At 46.4% G+C, this 19,539-nt stretch overlaps 1 protein-coding gene across 9 annotated transcripts in view; it reads left to right on the top strand.

The window, feature by feature from the left end:
- The window catches only part of ZFAT (zinc finger and AT-hook domain containing), a 204,455-nt gene that overhangs the window by 69,282 nt on the left and 115,634 nt on the right, over positions 1 to 19,539 (top strand). For all 9 annotated transcript variants that reach the window (XR_011421459.1, XR_011421458.1, XR_011421457.1 and 6 more), the window contains exons 4-7: positions 1,407 to 1,592; positions 3,311 to 3,461; positions 9,666 to 11,116; positions 11,960 to 12,192. Coding sequence is in view for 6 of the 9 variants with exons in the window: in XM_070221857.1 (XP_070077958.1) it covers positions 1,407 to 1,592; positions 3,311 to 3,461; positions 9,666 to 11,116; positions 11,960 to 12,192 (2,021 nt within the window). In the remaining 3 variants the exon portion in view is untranslated. The remainder of the gene's footprint in view (positions 1 to 1,406; positions 1,593 to 3,310; positions 3,462 to 9,665; positions 11,117 to 11,959; positions 12,193 to 19,539) is intronic.

Below are 19,539 nucleotides of genomic sequence, written 5' to 3'. Positions count from 1 at the left end.
TCGCTTTGATATTGAAGCTTTTCTGACCCCTTGGGCTAGTGCCAAGCTTAGCCATATGAAGTTAGCTGTTGTTCTGTCCGTGGCGGACATGGTCATTCTTTAGTGTGTCTGAATGTCTTTGAACCCATTCGGTTCATCCTCTGCAGTGGTGGCACAGATTGAAAGCATAGATTTAGTCTGGCCTTTCCCCTGCGTAATGCTTCAGTGGCTCACCATTGCCTTCCAGAGTGGCGGGTGAGAGGTTGTGGGTCAGATGTGTCCTCACATATGTTTTGCTTGGCTACCCCATTGTTTTAAGAAATTTTAGATTAGAGTCAGTATTGAAAAATCAGAAGATTTCATGTAAAAATCTGGAATTCCAGTCTCCCTTTGAACAGTCAAAAGATTTGGTGACTGTGTCCCATGACCTGGCAGGAAGGACATCCCTGGCTAGAGCTGGGGCCTGTGTCTGTCACTCAAGCCCCAGTCAACCAGCTTCACTCACTCAAGCTCCTTGACTGGTCTCCTTGAGGTTGGAGTTTCCTTCCCCGGAACTCACTGGAGAAGATTCCAGACTTCTCCTGGGCATTCAAGGCCCTGTAGGACCCAGCTTTTACTATCCACTGGTTTTGTTTCTACCTCCCTGCTTCTTTGTGAAGTTGTAGCCACACGGGATGCTGGGCTAGCGGTTTACTCCTTGTCTTTCTGTCCTTTCTCAGAATGGAATACTGCTGTTTTTATCACCCCACACCTTTGCCCCATATAGCCCCCAACCAGAGCTTCACAAATGCTTATTTCTTATATTTAACTGAAGGGTCACCTCTCCAGAAAGTGTCCTCTGACCTCTCAGGTAGGATCTGCCATCCCTTCCCGTAATCGTCCTGAACCGCTTCTCTTTTCAATCGGCGCACGGTGCACTGTCGTCGACTGCATCTGTTTGCGTGTCTGCCTCTCCCACCACACCGCAGGGCTCTCCAGGGCGGGGCCTGGGCCTTATCAGTCTTTATATCCGCCATGCCTGGTGTGTAGATGGTGCCTAATAAATGTGAGTCAAGTAAGTGAAAGATTTCCTGTACACTTGGGGACTCTATCTTCTCCGCAGTGTTGTTTACTAATGACTGAAATCTGCTAGGTTTCCTGAAAACAAGAGGAGGGGCTATGCCTGCGTTATCAATAGTGTATCCCCAGGGCCTAGATGGTGGCCTGTGGCAAGGGGCCAGTGAGTGTTTCTTGAATCAGATGGAAGATGGAAGAACCAAAGATGACGCCCGAGGTGATACAGCGGCTGCATAGCACTGCGGATCTATCTGTCTATCTATATCACATTCCTGTGTTCCTTTACTATCCTGTAAAAGGGTTATGTTGACTCTCCAACTCCATCACTGATATAAAAAGATATTTCATACATCTTGGTATTTGTTCCTTAGGTAACGAATCTGACCTTGAACTGGAAAAGAAGTATAAGGAAGATGACCGAGAAAAGGCTCCGAAGAGACCTCGGACACAGAGAACAGAGAAGGTGCAGAAGATCTCAGGAAAGGAGGCGGGGCAGACTGCCGGAGCCAAGAAGCCCATCATAAGCGTAGTTTTAACTGCACACGAAGCTATTCCAGGTGACCATGGCCAGTGGGAAGTGACAGAATGAGAATCTTGTGGCAAGTCTGTCCCAGGGGCAGCCTGACAGTTTGGGCCCTGGGATCCTGAGCAGCTCACTCGCTGATGGGCTCTCCTTTAATTACCTGTTAATCTGGGGTGATGGCAGACTGGTTCCTGCCAGGGCTGGGTGGTTAATGCATAGAGGAAAGGTGGTGAGGGCTGCTCCCGGCTCTATCGCCACGACCTCTACGGCCTTGACCTGTCCTTGTCATTCCAGTAGCCACTCAGGGGAGCAGCACCAAGGAGAGCTCCCTGACCCCAGCCCCTCCCCTGGATGTGCCCTCCCCCTTATGCCCTCAACGGGGCTGTCCTAAGCGTAAGACAGACCCATTCAGGCCGGACTGACACAGGATGCCTCTCCAAAACCCCTGCTGGTCATGGTGTTCCCTCTGCCTAACTTCTTTTTTGCATTTTCATTGGGGTTCATCAGATATTTTATAATCCTGAAAATTTCCGTCTCCCTTTCCTTTCACCTAAAATAGCCAGTGGATATATTATACTATCTTTTTTAAAAAAGGTCTCTTCCAGGAAGGGACACTTTAGACAAAAAGCAGTTTATGACAGTAGATTCCTAAGTATAGTAATGGATTTTTCCCTATCTATTGGGGTGATAGCTGTCAAATAAAAAAAAAATCAAGTTTAGGGTTTTAAGAACAGCTATAGCCTTTTAAGTATCTATTTTTTCAATGCTAACAGTAACTCATACTATTTAAAATGAAACACTGAATAAATGCTTCTTTATTCTTCAGTGCTATGTCGTAATGTAATCAGTAAAGAATAAGCCACATAAAATTATGTGACTAGAAGAACTTTCTGGAAAGTCACTTTGTCTGCCCCACCCTCCTTCTGAACAGTCTTATTCTGGGAAATAAAAATCCCAGGAGAGCAGTTCTTGTTCTCAGCCATCTCTAGAGAAAGTTTCTACAATAATTTCTTAAAAATTGATTGTAGTATTTTGAGATTCCTATAAGTGGGGGTTAAAAGTGTAATTAATTTCCTTTGCTATTCCTGAAGACAAAGGGTAGGTTGGCGCCTTTTCTTTAATGTCCCTGGTCCATACACGTGCATGGGTGTACATGTACACACATATGTGCGCACACACAGATAGCGTCCCCTGCTGTCAGAGGTCTTGGATCGCTTCACATTGTAGAAGTGCACAAGTAAAGATGACCTCTGAGTTTTTCCACTTCGAACCCTTCATTTCATAGGGTGGAAACAGAGGCCCAGAGACGGCGAGGTAATGTCATATTTGGGACTGGACTCCAGGCAGCTTAAATTCCTGTTCACAGCCGATGCCACTGTTCCATACTGTCTTGATGCAGTTTTACCCTTATGTGAAGTTTAACACACATGGTCCTATGTAAAATCTTGCCAGTAAAAATATATATGTATGTATGTATCTGCCTATATGTTTTTGTGTTTTTAGTAAATAGATCAAGTGGAAATGTAGCTCAGAAGGATGTTTCGTTAGACTCTTACTTGCCCCTTCTCCCCAAACACATACACACACACGCACACACACGTTAAACGTGTGAACCAAAGGAAGGCTCATACCTTGCACAGGTTTTCTACAATAAAGAAATATACTTGCCAGGTGCTGCTCCCTGCACTGGGGTGGGGTGAGGGCCCTCCGAGGTGCCTCTTTAATACGCAGTGCGTTGTGCCTCCATCTCAGGTGCTACTAAGATTGTTCCGGTGGAGGCTGGGCCCCCGGACACAGCAGCTGCAAACCCTGAGACCACCACGGCTGACCTGGCGCCTCGGAGAGGGTACCAGGAGTATGCCATCCAGCAGACACCGTACGAGCAACCCATGAAGTCAAGCAGGTAAAGGGTCTGTTCTACGTGACTCCAGCCGCAGCTGGCGAGAGGATCGGCCTGTTGGTTTATCAGGACTCTGTTTGCAGACTGATTTGTAAAGGATATTGGTTTCTTGATTTAACCTAAGAATCAGCCCCTCCATTATAGCACTAGTATGTTGGCTGAGCCCAAGATGCTTCTGTGAACACATGCATGGCAGATCAACACACTTTTGGAACCGAGCACCAGTTGGCTTAATAAAAGTGGAGAATTTTACTTAAGGCAAATGTATGTTTAACTTTAATAAAAAGAAGTGTAAACAAGGCTTTACTTAGTAGATATGCTGATTTTCATAGCTGCACATATTATTAAAAAAAAATCGATTTCCTCTGCTTTCAAAAGTAACACAAGCATCTTGTCGAAAGTTTGAACATCCCATATGACGTAGAGTTAAATAACCCATGGTTCCTCTTCTGGAGGTGACTACTGTTGACAGTTTGGTTCATATGCTACCATAATGTTTTCATGACATACTAAAATATAGCACTTTAATTTTATTTTTTTAACGTGAAATACCAAATGCAGTTTTCAACTTATTTTTTTAAACTTACCATGCCTTGAAAATCTTTCCTTTCAATACATATTGTTTAAAAGCGTTGTGTTTGCTATTGTATGGATAGACTATAGTTTATGTAGCCAGTTTTTGCTTGGTGGACAATGCTGTGCTCAAGGTTTTGGTACCTTCATCTTTCTGTACTTCTTCAAGACTTCCTGTAGGGTAAATTGCTAGAATTGAAATTGCTGTATCAAGAATATGAGTGCTAGGGCCAGCCCCGATGGCCTAGTGGTTAAAGTTCAGTGCGCTCTGCTTCAGTGGCCTGGGTTCGGTTCCTGGGTGTGGAACCACACCACTCATCTGTTAGTGGCCATGCTGTGGGGGCGGCTCACATAAAAACAAGCAGAAGATTGGTAACAGATGTTAGGGCAAATCTACCTCAGGGGTAAAAAAAAAAGAATATGAGTGCTTAAGACTTTAATTAACATTAAAAACTGTCTTCCAAATACATTGGGTCAGTTGACTACCCATAGTGAATGAGTCTGTGTATTCTCCACACCCTCCCACGGTCCCTGTCTCAGTCTGATCTATACCTGCTGAGGTAAACTAGCAAAATGTTCTTCTGGCCTCTGTAAACATTTTTCCAAGCTGGAAGGAAAGACAAAATGCCAAATTGCCAGTGGTTTCCCTGTGTTTCTGGAAGAGAGGAAATGAGGTGTTCTTGGCAACAGCATAAGGTTTAGTGCCAAACAGACCTGGGTTGGCTCTAGACTGTTCTACTCCTTGAGTTCAGCTCAACAGATTGAACACCTTTTATGTCCCAGGCCCCAGGGAGATGAGAGAGAATAGGCCAGACACAGCTGCTGCCCGGAGGAAGCTCTCAGTCTACTGCCACTTGACTCAGGTGATTTGGCCTCCGAGCCTCTGTTACACCAGCCATAAGATTGTCTAATTGAATCTGACTTAGTTTAGTGGTGAGAATAAATGGTAAAATATATGGAAAGTGCCTCATACATGTGCTCTTATTAAATTATAGTGTAATGTCACGTGAGATGCTTCATTAGTTTTTAGCCTCAGTCCTCTCTTCTTGCAAATGTGAGCAACTGAATTTATTGATGAAGTTGTAGAAATACTCATTCCTTTGGCAAAACTATAATGGAATTAACTTTGAAGATCGTCCTGGTCTTAATTCAGGTTGATTTGTAGATCTTAGCTACTTCACAGTATTTCAAGACCGTTGGGGAGAGATTCAACTATATACTAATCTAGTTATTGGTAAGTATACTCAATGTTTAATCAGTAGATCTAGGCTGTATTCTTATTGTCATACATTCTATTAATATTTTATAGTATAAATTATAAAATAGTTATAAAAGAGACTTTTTTGCGTGAGATTTTTCTTTGTAAAATATAACTATGAACTTTTCGGTTATCCATTATATATGGATATATTGGATCCATTATGATGAATATATCCATTAGGTTATATCAGTTAGGTTCTCACACAAATATGATACACACTTATTATATAGAAAATTTTGGAAGTCCAGAAAATAATAAGAAAAAAATCATTTGTAATCTCAGTATCCTAAGCCAATGAGATCTTTGTAAAATGCCCATTTGATTGTACCCTTTAAGGCCACACATTGCTCTTGGGAGAACTTAACTGACAGTGCCTTTGATGGCTGCCACCTCTCCACCCTCGTCCCCCTCCCATGCTCCCTCTGGTTCTCTGGGCTCCAGTGGCTGCTGCAGCCATCTGGGCCTTTTTGCTTCCTTGATCTCTCCTTGCAGAGCCTTCTCCTCTTCCTAGATGCCTCTCCTTTCTGTGGCTTGGTTATCTCCTGTTCATCCTTCAGCTGTCTGCTCAAATGTCCTGTCCTCAGGGCAGCCTTCCCTGCCTCCTAGACAGATTCCTCTGCCCTGCCCTGGGCTCTTAGAGCAGCCTGCCTTTTTCCATCACAGGCCCGAGGTGGTGGTCCTTATCTGCTCATTGTCTGGTTATTAGGCTGGCCCATCACTTCCTCTAGAAGGTGAACTCCAAGAGACCATGAGTCGTGTTTGTTTCTGTCCCTATTATGTCCCTAGTTCCTGGAATACTTTTTTGAATGAATCACTGAGTGAAAAAAATAAATATGCAAATAAACTAGTTCCATATGTTGAGATCTTCAAGCAGCTTCCCACTCTAAACTATTGTGGGAAGTAGTGCATGAGCACCTTCATTCAAATTTTGTATTCTTTCTTTCGGATAGATTCCCAGAAGTGGAATAACTGGATCAAGAGGTCAGACCTTTTAAAGCTCTGCCTGCTTGCTTTCTAAAATGTGATGGATGAGAGTGCCTCTCTCCCTGAATAGGGAGCATTCGGAGTGAAATAATTTAATAGGAATCATATGCACGTCGCAGCTCTGTGCATCAGTGCACAATCATAGTTAGAAAGGCGTATGCTTGAGAGTCAAATGGAGGCTGCTTAGCATCTTCGTCAGATTCGTTACCTTTGGTGGGAAACAGGGCACTGAGGGTTTTACCAGGTATTTGTGTAATAATACTCAAAAAATCAGAGCAAAAGATTCTCCTAAGACTGTTTAGATCTTGCATTAGAGGAGGAAATACTGTGATTTGTTTATTTAATTAACGTTATGAATCCAGAGTGTCTTCTTCCAGTGTTCTTTATATCAACAAAATGTACCACCTCCTGGATATCTTTGTCATTTGAGAAAGATCCAAATTCATTTCCTTAAATTAGCCTCGGGTTTAGTATGTAAGCATACTAGTAACTTTCAAATTTGAGAGTATTTTAATTACATCATGTGAATTGTACCCTTTGGTGTTTATGGGCTGCAATCCATTTAAGTATTTTTAATTTAGAGACAAGGCAACTTATGTTGATCAAGCATAGTTGTATGGATAGTTCCATACATATGGACATTGCAGTTACAGTGGGTACAGCTTCATGGGATCTGATTAACAGCACTAAATGATTACAGTCACGTGCTGCATAACACTGTTTCGGTCAATGATGGACCACATATAAGACGGTGGTCCTGTAAAATTAGTACCATAGAACCTGGGTGTGTAGTAGGCTTTACTATCCAGGTTTGTGTATATACCATCGAGAGGGATAAATTTTCCTCTGCCCTTCTAAGATCTTTTGGTTGGTCTAAGAGTTAAATTGACATGGGGCAAATTAACAGGAGAAAAAACAAAAAAAAGTTTAATAATGAGTATACATGGGAGAAACCCAGGAAAACTGAATAACTCACCAAAATGGCTGAAGCCCTCGTCTTAAATGCCATCCTTTGCCTGGTGGCGCAGGGGTTAAGTTCGCACGTTCCACTTCTCGGTGTCCCGGCGTTCGCCGGTTCAGATCCTGGGTGCGGACATGGCACTGCTTGGCATGCCATGTTATGGTAGGCATCCCACATATAAAGTAGAGGAAGATGGGCATGGATGTTAGCTCAGGGCCAGGCTTCCTCAGCAAAAAGAGGAGGACTGGCAGTAGTTAGCTCAGGGCTAATCTTCCTCAAAAAAAAAAAAACTACCATCCTCAACTAAAAGAGGGTGTTGGGGGTGGGGAGAGTCAGGGAAGGAAGGCAATTTATAGGTGGGTGAAAAGGAGCAAACATTTGGAAAAGAGCTGTTTGTTTGGCTGCATAGAAACAGAAGAACACAGAGGGGAGCCCAGCAAACAGGCTTTTCCAGCTTCCTCCCTGTCCACCACCTGGTTCATGTGATGCTAAGGTGATAGCTCACTTCTGAGACAGGTATTTTTGTCTGAATTCTTTAAGGCATTAAGGGGAAAGTAACAAGAAAAACTTTCTGAGACTTTCGTTTCTTAAAAACAGTCAGCCTAAAATAATCCTCGTGCTAAAGAGACACGTTTTGGGGCAGCAGATTTTGTTCCCCTTCAGCATGCCGTGTGATGTTCGCACAATGATGAAATCACCTACCGATGCGTTTCTCAGAGCGCATCCCCGCTGTTAAGTGATGCATAACTGTATTAGTGTTTCCGAGGACCTTCCTGGACAAACGGGACAAATCGAGCAGTTAGGGAGGAGAGGAAGTGTCATCTGCCTCTTTGGCTCATCTGCCAGTTCCTGTCCTGGGTGCATGTTGTACTTTGGTGACTGTCGTTTGTTGATTTTAGAAACAAGGCATGGCTGTTCCAACAGCAACGGAAGCCCCATGCAGGGGGCCTTCTCCGTGTGTACAGTCACAGCGGGGAGGCGGTTGGTGCACGTGGTGTCTTCAGCAGTATGGAGCATGAGGGGGAATGTGCAGGCTCTAGAGGCAGACAGTCTGCTTGGGTTCAAATCCTGGCTTCTCCACTTACCAGTTATATGATCTTGAGCACAGACTCAGTTTTGTCATCTATAAAATGGGTATAATGATAGGATTGAGATTAAAGGGTTTGGCATATTGTAAGTACTTAATAATTCTTGGCTATTATTATTATCATTACCATCTCATTCAGCATACACATTGCCACATTGAGAAAGGATCCATGGGGCAGTATAGCTTTTATTCTCCATGACACTCACAAAATCTAACACGGTGCCTGAAACACATTGGCAAGTATTAATAAATGACAGTCATTTATTAATAAATGATTTATGAGGTTAATCAGTGACAATTGAACAGCAGTCCTGTTTTCCCCATCTGAGTTCTAAACCAGCCATGTTAGAGGAGGAGGAAAATAGAGATTCAAACATCAGCTCCATTACTGATAGAATTGTGGGAAAAAATGGTGCGGTGCAGGTCGCTGAGCTTCCTGTGACTGGACTGCAGGACTAGACAGCCTGCCTGCGCTCTCACCTGCAGTTCCTGACTGCTGCTGGCCAGGCTCATGGGTGCCGACTTAGCTAAGCGTCTACCATATTACATGCTGTCCACAGGCAGACATGTCCTTGCCAGAAAGGGAGAGCTGGATCTCAGGCTAGGCTGAGTTCCAAACTCACCAATGAGATATAACACTTCAGTTTTCCTGGGAGGAAGTGAGGATGTGGAGAAAGGCCAGGGGTCTTTCACTAAAGGGAGGCCATCACGTGGAAAATGGCAGAAAAAGGACAAGGTGTGACCCCCGACAGTTGGTTAAATGAAGAGGCAAGTCTAGATTATTGAAGCTCTTGAATAAACCCAAGCAGATTTTATCTAGTCTCACAGAGCAGACTGAGTTCATTCCATTAAGACTGGTCCTGTTGAAATACCCTGGGCTGTGTACAGGTCAGCCTTGGAACACAGCTGGTTGTTGTGGACATGGTGAAAGACACAACCTCCTCCCTCTCTTGCCTCTCTGTTCCTTGTTCTTCAAACCTCAGCTCTTCAGCAAGGTTACCCAACCCCCTTCATCCAGGTTAGAGGTCTCTTTCTCTTTGTGACCTGCACACATTCCTGTCAACACTTACCACAGTGTCGTGCAACCCTGAGTCAACCTGTCTTTTCTCCCTTTAGACTGTGACCTCCTGAGGAACAGGGACCCACTCTGCCATCTTTGTATGTGCTTGATCCATCTAGGTCCTCCTAGTTTGGTTTTGTTGGTGAATGAATGCATCTATCCATCCTCAGTCCCAGCTAGTTCACCCTTGAGGCTGTGGTGTTTGGTTCATGAGAAGGAGTTAGAAGTCATTAGGAAGGTGCAGAGTCGCCATCTGTAACAGTGCTATCATCTGTTTCTAGGCTAGGTCCCACCCAGCTCAAGATCTTCACTTGTGAATACTGCAACAAGGTCTTCAAGTTCAAGCACTCGCTGCAGGCCCACCTGAGGATCCACACCAACGAGAAGCCCTACAAGTGCTCCCAGTGCAGCTACGCCAGTGCCATCAAGGCCAACCTCAACGTGCACCTGCGCAAGCACACCGGCGAGAAGTTCGCCTGCGACTACTGCTCTTTCACCTGCTTGAGCAAAGGCCACCTCAAGGTGCACATCGAGCGGGTGCACAAGAAGATCAAGCAGCACTGCCGCTTCTGCAAGAAGAAGTACTCCGACGTCAAGAACCTCATCAAGCACATCCGGGACGCGCACGACCCGCAGGACAAGAAGGTCAAGGAGGCCTTGGACGAGCTCTGTCTGATGACGAGGGAGGGCAAGCGGCAGCTCCTCTACGACTGCCACATCTGTGAGCGCAAGTTCAAGAATGAGCTGGACCGCGACCGCCACATGCTGGTCCACGGTGACAAGTGGCCCTTTGCCTGCGAGCTCTGTGGCCACGGGGCCACCAAGTACCAGGCACTGGAGCTGCACGTCAGGAAGCACCCCTTCGTATACGTCTGCGCCATATGCCTCAAGAAGTTCGTCAGCTCTATCAGGCTGCGTTCCCACATCAAAGAGGCGCACGAGGCTGCCCAGGAGACCTTGGTCTTCACCAGCTCCATCAACCAGAGCTTCTGCCTCCTGGAGCCTGGTGGGGACATCCAGCAAGAAGCCTTGGGGGGCCAGCTGCAGATGGCGGAAGAGGAGTTTGTGTTTCAGGGGGTGAATGCACCCAAGGACGTGGCCTGTCCTGGGGACGTTCAACCTGAGGAGGCACGAAAGGAGCCGGAGCACCCTGTGGAAGTACCTGCCCGCCCTGTGCACTTAGCCACCCCCCAGGCGGAAAGTGCTGCCCTGTCGCCCTGTGAGCTGGAAGCCACTGTGGTCTCCTCTGACCTTCATTCACACGCGGTGGTTTCGGATGAGTTTTTGTTGAAAAACGATGCCTCCTCTGCTGAGCCTCATGCTGCTCCTGAGAAGACCTTGGACACCCAGCATGGAGGCCCTTCCCAGGCTCAGGGTGAAGAGGACACGCCACTGTTGCCCAAGGCCAAAAGCACTGAAGCAGACCAGGAGACCCAGGGTGCCAAGAGCCCTCCAGGAGGTGGGCAGAAAATGGCTGCCCTCCCATCCGATGGCCCAGATCCCAGTCGGTGTCTCAGGTCAAACCCAGCTGAGGCCTCAGACCTTCCTCCGGGAGCCGGTGGGAGGGACATGGCCCTGTGCCAGCCTGACTCGTGCCCGCCTGCCTCCGAGCACCGGGCTGGCATCACTGCGTTCATGAAGATCCTGGACAGTTTACAGAAGAGGCGAATGAACACTGGCCTGTGCGAGAGGATCCGGAAGGTGTATGGAGACCTGGAGTGTGAATACTGTGGTAAGGAGAGGCAGCGCTGGGCGAGCAGCCCGTTGGAGCTCTCATTCCCAGCAGCCCCGTCCACCCCCACCTTGCTTCGGGTCACCTCGTGTCTGATTTGAGCTCATGTCTCCTTGCAAAGAACGGCTTCTAAATGAGCTATCCTTCTTCATTTGTAGATAGGAAGGGTGGCCTGCCCGTGTTGCACTTTAGCACGGATGTCTAGCACTGGAGGCAGCCGGGATGACGGGACAGTTAACCGTGTTGGCTTGGTCAGGCGTGCATGCAGAGGTTTATCCCACGGCCTCTGCCAGAACTTTAACCAAGAAGAATCTTTCTTCTGGCACATACCAAGTTTAGAGTAGAGCTTTAAGTTGCGGCCACGTTCTAGATGAGCAGAGAGGGGCTACAGAAGTGGCTGTAGCTCTTTGTAGGGAGGCCCTGAATAGGACCCCTCCAGCTCACAGTGAAAGCATGGCCTCTGGGTCTCCTGGAGAGCTGGCAGCTCAGGAAGCAGGAGATCCAGCTCTGGACCTGGTGTCCCAGGGATCAGTAAAGTTTAGAGACTCTTTGATTTATGCATGTGCATAATAGTATTTGGCACCATAATTGGTCCTCAATAAACATTCATTTCCTCCTCTCCTAGCTCTGACATCATGCAAAAATAGTAGCACCCTTAATATTTGCAGCCTCGGTCCTTTGAACAGTAATTTCCTACAGAAATGTGGTGGAAAGTGTGAAGGGTGACCCGGACAAGCACGAGAGGGAGAGAAATATAGTAGTTAAAAAATAAGAATAATTAAAAAAGAATCAAACTCAGTATAAAAGAAACTTCCTTGTTCTCATGTGAAAATATTTTTTTAGGCAAACTTTTTTGGTACCAAGTGCATTTTGATATGCATGTCCGCACCCACACCCGGGATCACCTGTATTATTGCTCCCAGTGTCATTATTCTTCCATCACCAAAAACTGCCTTAAACGCCATGTAATTCAGAAACACAGTAACATCTTGCTGAAGTGTCCCACTGACGGCTGTGACTACTCGACTCCAGATAAATATAAGCTGCAGGCACATCTTAAAGTTCACACAGAGCTGGTAAGTAGCGAGCCTGAGCGGCGGCCCCGTCTCCCCCGTGCTCATTGCTTTCTCACGTTTATGCAGATGGAGGGGGTCCCTGCGCCATGTCCTTTTCATGGAAACAGCCTCTTCACTTTACCAGAGGCTTCCTTTGCCCCAGGGTTCCTTTCACAGGGAGTCTCAAATACGCTGGAAAAAAGATTAGATAGAACAAATTCGCTTTCTATGCAAATTTTTCAGCATCAGAGAAAGTCCACGAAGAAAGATGTACAGAGTAGGAATAAAGCAAGGATTTCTTAAATGACATTTTAAAGAATTATTAACAACAGGGATAATAATAATAATAGCTGCCCCTACAGGCTGTTGAAAGGTTAAATTAGATAAGGCCTGGAGGGTGGGGGGCACGGCGTCTGGTACACAGGAGGAGCACAGCAAATGTTGGTGGTGATATTGTCATATTACTGTGTAATTCGTTGGAAACTGTGAGAGAATGTTCACTTTGTTTAAAAAAAAGTGATATGTTAACTCAAGGTGCTGTTAATATTCTTGTTTGAGTCTTTGGTGGGCGATCACATAACACAATGAATGAATGCTTATTTTTGCAAATTCTAATCTAACTCAAGAGGCTGACGCCTGAGAGTGATTTGAGACTTCTGCAAGTTGTAAAGGAGGCACACCTGGCCCCAGGTGTGGCTCTGCTTTAATTGCCTTCCTTGTTATGCCACCGACAGCATAAAATGAGGCATCAGAAACTTGATGCGCTACCCGTTTTCCAGCATGTAAATCACTGATATGGTAGCATCAGTCGCTGCGGGTGGCAGGGTGTTGTAGGTTTCGTGGGTAGGGAAGAGCACATGCTTTGGGGGTAGACACCTGGATTCAAATGCTGTCTCCAGCACTCACACAGCCTGTGTGGTACTGGACAAGTCTCTTGTCTTTTCTGAGGCTTGGTAGCCTTTTGTATAAAATATATATTAAAGAGTTTATCTCTATTTTATATGCATACACATACACACATGCATGTGTACACATCTATACACAGACACATGTATTACACACAACGCACTCTTGTACACACACATCTACACCTATAAACACACATACACGTATGTACACACGTACACATGCATGCGTCTGTATTTGTGTATGTATATAGATGTCCTAGGGTTACTGGGAGGTTAAAATGGAATGCTCTAGATAAAGAACTTGGTGCAGCACTGGAAGAGTTGACTGTACCAGCTATTGCGTGTCGCCTCGTTCCTCCTAGTACATGTTTCTCTCTCTCTGAGTAGGGCATGAAGATGTGTTGTTCCTGTTTCCTTAAGAATGGCTGTTGGGTTGGTGTTACTCCAATATTCTCTTAGGGCAGGGAAAACTGAGGCGGCAGAAATCATTACTCTGACTTCTCCAGAAACTCTTATGCAGTCAGGAGGGAGTGAGGCCGACACGAGAACTGGGTTCTCGGGGGCAGCCTTGGCGTGTAGCTGTTAAGACCAGAAACCTGACTGCTGGGTCGTAACCCTGGCTCCCCCGTTTACCACAAGTTTGGCCTCAAGATGAGTCGTAGAACTGCCATGTGCCTCGGCTGACCATCCTCAGGTGGGGATGAAATGAGGGCATATGTGTAAATGTCTCAGAACAGTGCCTGCCACAGAGTAAGTACTATATGCCATCGACTATTATTATTATTTATTCCACTTATCGTTTTGGAACTTGTTTCTCTGGATTTAGAGATTTTGCAACACAGACTAGACTGACAAGAATGAGGAAGTTCTAACAGAGCTGTAGAATCTGGGACTGCCTGTTTTTTCCATACCAATTTCCTTGCTCATCGTGTATGTCAGAGGGACCCGTGGTCCTGCCCAAGTGTTTTCTTGCCTGAGATGCTGATGCTCAGCCTTCTGGCCACATCCCTGTGCCTCATGGTCAAGGTGGAGTGTCAGGGACATGCTCTAAGACCTTCAGCCCCAATTTCACATGCTTTCATTTTTCTTGATAAACTGGTGTTTTAAGAAGCTTCTCTTTTCATCTTTCTATAGCTATGAATCTTTTTTCAAAGAGGCTTATCTCTTCGATATCGACACTTGAGAGGATACCCAGGGGAATGTGTGTTGGGGGAAAGGGAAGTAACGGTTGCTGTTTCCTTCCCGTGGTCCAGGCCTTGTACAACCTTGCTTGGTTTTCCTGCCACCTCCGGAGGTGGGATTGTTTCCTCCACTGGGCAGATTAGGAGCCTTCTGTCGCTGAGTCGTTCGGTAACTTGCCCACAGTCAGTCTCTGCGTAAGAGTTGTCCTGGTACAGTCATTCCCTCTGTGTCAGGCATTGGGATTTCGAATAAGAGTAAGACCCAGTCCTGCCTTCAGGGTGCTCTTTGTTTTGTGGGGGGATAAACAACTGGACAGTAATGGCCGTATGGCAATGAGAGAGGGTAAGCGAGGCCAACACAATGTGCCCTCCCTGTCCCAAACTGCCCTGGAGAAGGCCAGGTCACGGTAGAGGAGAGCTGCCTGGAGGAGGCATTCTGAGCTTGTTGAGTAGGAGTGTGCCAAGAGAAGAGGCAGGTAGGACATTCCCAAGGAGAGCAGGCAGCGCAAACCAGGGGGGAACCTTTCATATTTACACCAAGGTATTGAACAACTGAGCATTTTCCATGGAGCAGGTGGACTGTATTGCCGATGTAGGAAGACAGCATCATTTATGAAACCAGGTTCCACTATTTTGAGTTTAGACAGCATTTGTCTTTTGAACCTGTAAATTATTTCTGTAATGAAGCCACAGTTGCCAAGGAAATGTTGACTCGGTGGGAAAGTCTGCCGTTAGCTATCATCGCTTACTTTTCCCTCCCTGAGCCCTAGACAACCACTAATCTCCTTTCTGTCCCTATGGATTTGCCTGTTGTGGACATTTCATATACAAGGAATCCTGAAATATATATATATATATATATATATATATATGATAGTGGAGTGAATACTATGCCCTACTCTCTTAGGGTGGTGGTGAGGCTCCAGTGGGATAGCATGAATGAGCTTTGTGATATAAAGGGGCCGTATGGATGTCCCTGTCGAGCTGAGGACTCTGGTCAGGGAACGGTCTAGCTAGGTTGGGAGGGCGGTCCTGTTCTAACCTGGCGCAAGTCCTTGCATCAGCGTGGGGCTCAGTTTTCTTGCCTGTGACCCAGGGAGATGGGGCCACGTGTGTTGAAAGTCTGGTTGGCTCTCACGTTTGATCCAGCACCTATTTGTTTCCAACACAGATCCCATGCAGTGCAAAACGGAGGCCATTTAAAGTAGAACTCCAGCCCCCACCCCAAATGGATCTGTGTCCAGGTCCATTCCAGTTATATTAGGCCTCTGGGATCACTTGGCTAAATTTCTGTTTCTGTGACTCTTAACAACCATTTCATAGCTAAGGACATACCTAATGATTGGAAGGCATGCGTGCATTTAATATAGTTTCTTCCCACCGCCTCTGTTCTCCCATTGGTAACTAGATGCATTGGAATCAAGGGAATGTGGGGACCTAGTCAAGGGAGTTAGTCAATGATATTTCTGGAGCAAACCCACTTTTTACAGCGCTGTGCAAACTGTGAAGGGGAGACTCGAGAAAACATGATTTTTGTACAGTGATGGGGGCTTAGGGTTCTGATATGCTAGAGTTCCGATCTCATATCTACCTCTGTGACCTTGGGCAAGTTGCTTAGCTTCCTTCAGCCTTAGTTTTCTCTTCTGTGAAATGGAGATAAGGTGCTTTCTCCTACCTCTCAGGGTTGTGAAGATTCATTTAGAAAATACGTATAGAACACCCCGGTCAGTGATTTTTCAGTCCCCGGGGCATGACCCATTAGAGGGTTGTGAAATCAGTTTAGTGGGTCACAGCTAGTATATCTCAAAAATGAGACGGAATAGAATGAAATAGGAATTATCAGCATCATTCACCCATACCAGGGTAAGTACCGTTTTCTGAGACTTCATTTCAGTGTTTCACTGTGTTTATATGTCAGTGTGTGTGCATGTATGTGCCAGGTGGCGATGTCATATGGGTGCCAACCTGTGAGCCCCATTAAATAAGTTAAGTCACTGACCCCCATGATGTAATTCGTGGTGTCCTGAATCAGAATCATGTCAGGGGAGTTGTTACGAATGAGGTTCCTGGGCTCATACCTTCATCCTAGTTTGAGGGGGATCCCAGGAATCTGTGATTTTTAAAGAAGTTCCTTGTGACACAGACGTTTGAAATAGCAGGAAGTGGGGCACATGGTGGATGTTCATGATATGTCAGTCTGTTCCCTTTATCTCTGGCTTGTGTTCCTTCTCGGAAGACCTCACAGGTCACCGCAGCTAAAGGCGTTGCAGCAGTTAGGAGCCCAAGCCGGGAAGTGGGGCCCACTTCCTTCTTGCATTCTGACTCCCCCACCCGTAAGCAGTGTGGCTTCACTACCGAACCTGTCTGAACCCTCGTCTGTAAAACGGGATAAGAGTCCCCGCCTCCAGGGTTGTTGTGAGGATTTAGTGAGAGACGTTTGTAAGGGATGCAGCACAAGTCCAGGCATGTAGGGAGAGCCCGGCCCGTGGTAGCTCGTCTTTGTTCTTCTTAGTGAGAAAAAGGAGGAGTAGTAACAGTGGTGGTGGGGTGCATTCATACAGGGTGTGATGGTGTCTCAACAGATGTTTAACTTTCATGCTTGGCCCCTGTCTTTGCGAAGTGCATCGTCTGTTTTTGGCTATAAAGTGACACATATTTAAAAAATCTTACATGTATTTGCTAGAAGTAAGCTAAGATCATATATTTCCAGCAAAGCACAGAGAAAGCAGAGCCAGCCACCTCCAATATCTTTCTGGAAATAAAGGGGTCTGTCTGTATTTTTTTTTTTCATTTTTTATTTTTTTTAAAGATTTTATTTTTTTCCTTTTTCTCCCCAAAGCCTCCCGGTACATAGTTGTATATTCTTCGTTGTGGGTCCTTCTAGTTGTGGCATGTGGGATGCCGCCTCAGCGTGGTCTGATGAGCAGTGCCATGTCCGCGCCCAGGATTCGAACCAACGAAACACTGGACCGCCTGCAGCGGAGCGCATGAACTTAACCACTCGGCCACGGGGCCAGCCCCTGTATTTTTTTTTTTAATTGAGGAAAATGTTGTTGGACTACAGTATTTGGACGCAAGGATTTTCCTTTCCAAGAGCTGCAAGAATATGGTCTTTTCTTCCGTGATCATAGCCCAGTTTGTTTCTCTGTTGCCCTGTTCGGGCGTTTATCCACAGGGCCGGAGACCTTGGCCACAGGGTGTTCTGTGTCTGAAACAGCATCATGTTAGCAAGACCGAGGTTCTGAATGGCGGCGGCAACGGCCTGGCAAAACCGAACTGCTTTCAGTGGAAAGGGAAATCCTTGAGTTGAAATCCCAAATGGAGCGCAATTCTGGCTCTTTTCTAACTTGTTCAAATCTGTCACAATCTAAGCGTCACCTTCCCTGTCTTCACCGCGCTTTCTGCATGTCCCATGATGATTATTGGGCTCTGTGCGTTGGCACTTCTCTTTCTTGCCTAACTTGTGAGCAGGGCCAGTGTCTTTCTCACACCTTTGTCCTCAGTGCAATGCCCAGCACGTAACAGGGCCCTGGAAAGTTTGAGGAATGAATGAGTGAGTCCACAGAGGGCAGCAGACCATAACCGTCACGTTTTATTCCTGAGATATTGTTCAGAGTGGGATCTCCCACCTTATTTATTTTTGACTTGATATCAAACGTTTTATAGGTGCACTTACTTATGCAACAGTTAATACACCTGGTGACACAGAGGTGTAGACCAAGGCAATGTTTGCCCAGAGAGAGCTAGTCGGAGCATCAGCCCTGGGGCTGCTCCGGCACCGCAGCCCCCAGCCCCCAGCCGCCGCCGCCTCCTGCTGCCTCTCTTCTTTCAAGGACTCCTGTGCAGCTTTGAAGGTCATTTGCCTGGGAGCGAACACACCCGCGGGCCAGGCCCGGCTCTTACTGGCATTACAGCGTGGGGCTCTCACTCCCCGCCTCTGCCAGGAACTCTTTCAACCACCGCTCTTTTTAAGTCTGCTGTGTCAGTTTGGGTTTTCATCTCCGGTACAGAACTGAGGTTTTGAAAAAGGAGTAAATGAGTCCTAGGAGTGTACCCTTCGCCCAGCACCCTTTCCCACCGCCTCTGTCCTTCTGACAATCTTCAAAGGCATCAAGAAATGAGGGGCCCTCATAAGCTCTAAGATAAATTGCTTTCAGACTATCAGAGATAAAAAGAAAAAAATCAAATAGCAAGGGCTCAGGGGAGATCACTGTAAACTCCTTCAAAGTCCTTTCGAACACCTCCATCAGTTCTGATGGTGAGGACACTGGGGGCAGCCGGGGGTGGCGACAGGCCTCCTGCAGGGCCCAGGGTGTCTTTCAAAATGGCTTTGTGAGCACGAGTTCCTGTGTGTGGACTCTGGGCATGTTGGAGTGACCTGGAAGGGTCAAGGGCAGAGGAGGACTGTGACAGGAGTATGCTGGGAAGCCTTGAGCCCATGATGTAGCCCGGGTAGAAGTCTGGGCATTGGCTGGGCAGTTTCGCAAGCGTCGCCTGAACCCAAGCATTGCTGGGAACCCACCTGTTTGGGGGAAGCGCATCCGGGCTGTTCAGAGGGACTTTTGTTTTGTATCGTTTTTGCTTTTCAATATAAAGTATCCTTTTCAGAAGTGTACTCTGGGGAACGCCAGCCTCCGGAGACATTCTGCAACAGCAGCAGTAACTAATCCACAAAGGGTCTGGAGGGCTGCTCGCTCAGACCCCCATCTTGGAGCTTCCCAGAGCGCATGAGCCCAGGAGAAGGCCTGCTCTCTGAGGCTGAGGTGCGTTAATAACAACCCTAAAACGAGGGCAGACAAGTCTTTAGATGTATTGAGCGCTTACTATGGGCCAGGCTCTGTTCTAAGCACTTTATGTGTTTGTTTTCTTTTAAGAAGTTTTATTTTTTAGAGCAGTTTTAGGTTCACTGCAAAATTGAGCAGAGAGTGCAGAGATTTCTCCATATATCCCGTCCTTACACACGCACAACCTCCCACACTATTGACATCCTTTGTTACAATCAGTGAACCTGCATTGACGCAGTAGTTAACACCCGGAGTCTCCAGTTTACATTAGAGTTCACTCTAGGTGTGCATTCTATGAGTTTGGACAAATGTATGATGACATGTATCCGTCATTGTAGTATCAGAGAGAGTCGTTTCACTGCCCTAAAAATCCTTACTCTGCCTGTTCATCCCTGTCTCCCCACAAACCTTGGCCACCACGGATCCTTTTACTGTCTCCATTGTTCTGCCTTGTTCAGAATGTCATATAGTTGGACTCATATAGTATGTAGTCTT

This window comes from Equus caballus, chromosome 9 (assembly GCF_041296265.1).
Source record: "Equus caballus isolate H_3958 breed thoroughbred chromosome 9, TB-T2T, whole genome shotgun sequence".
In the NCBI taxonomy this organism is placed as follows: Eukaryota; Metazoa; Chordata; class Mammalia; order Perissodactyla; family Equidae; genus Equus; species Equus caballus.
This window is presented reverse-complemented; position numbering and strand designations above follow the sequence as displayed.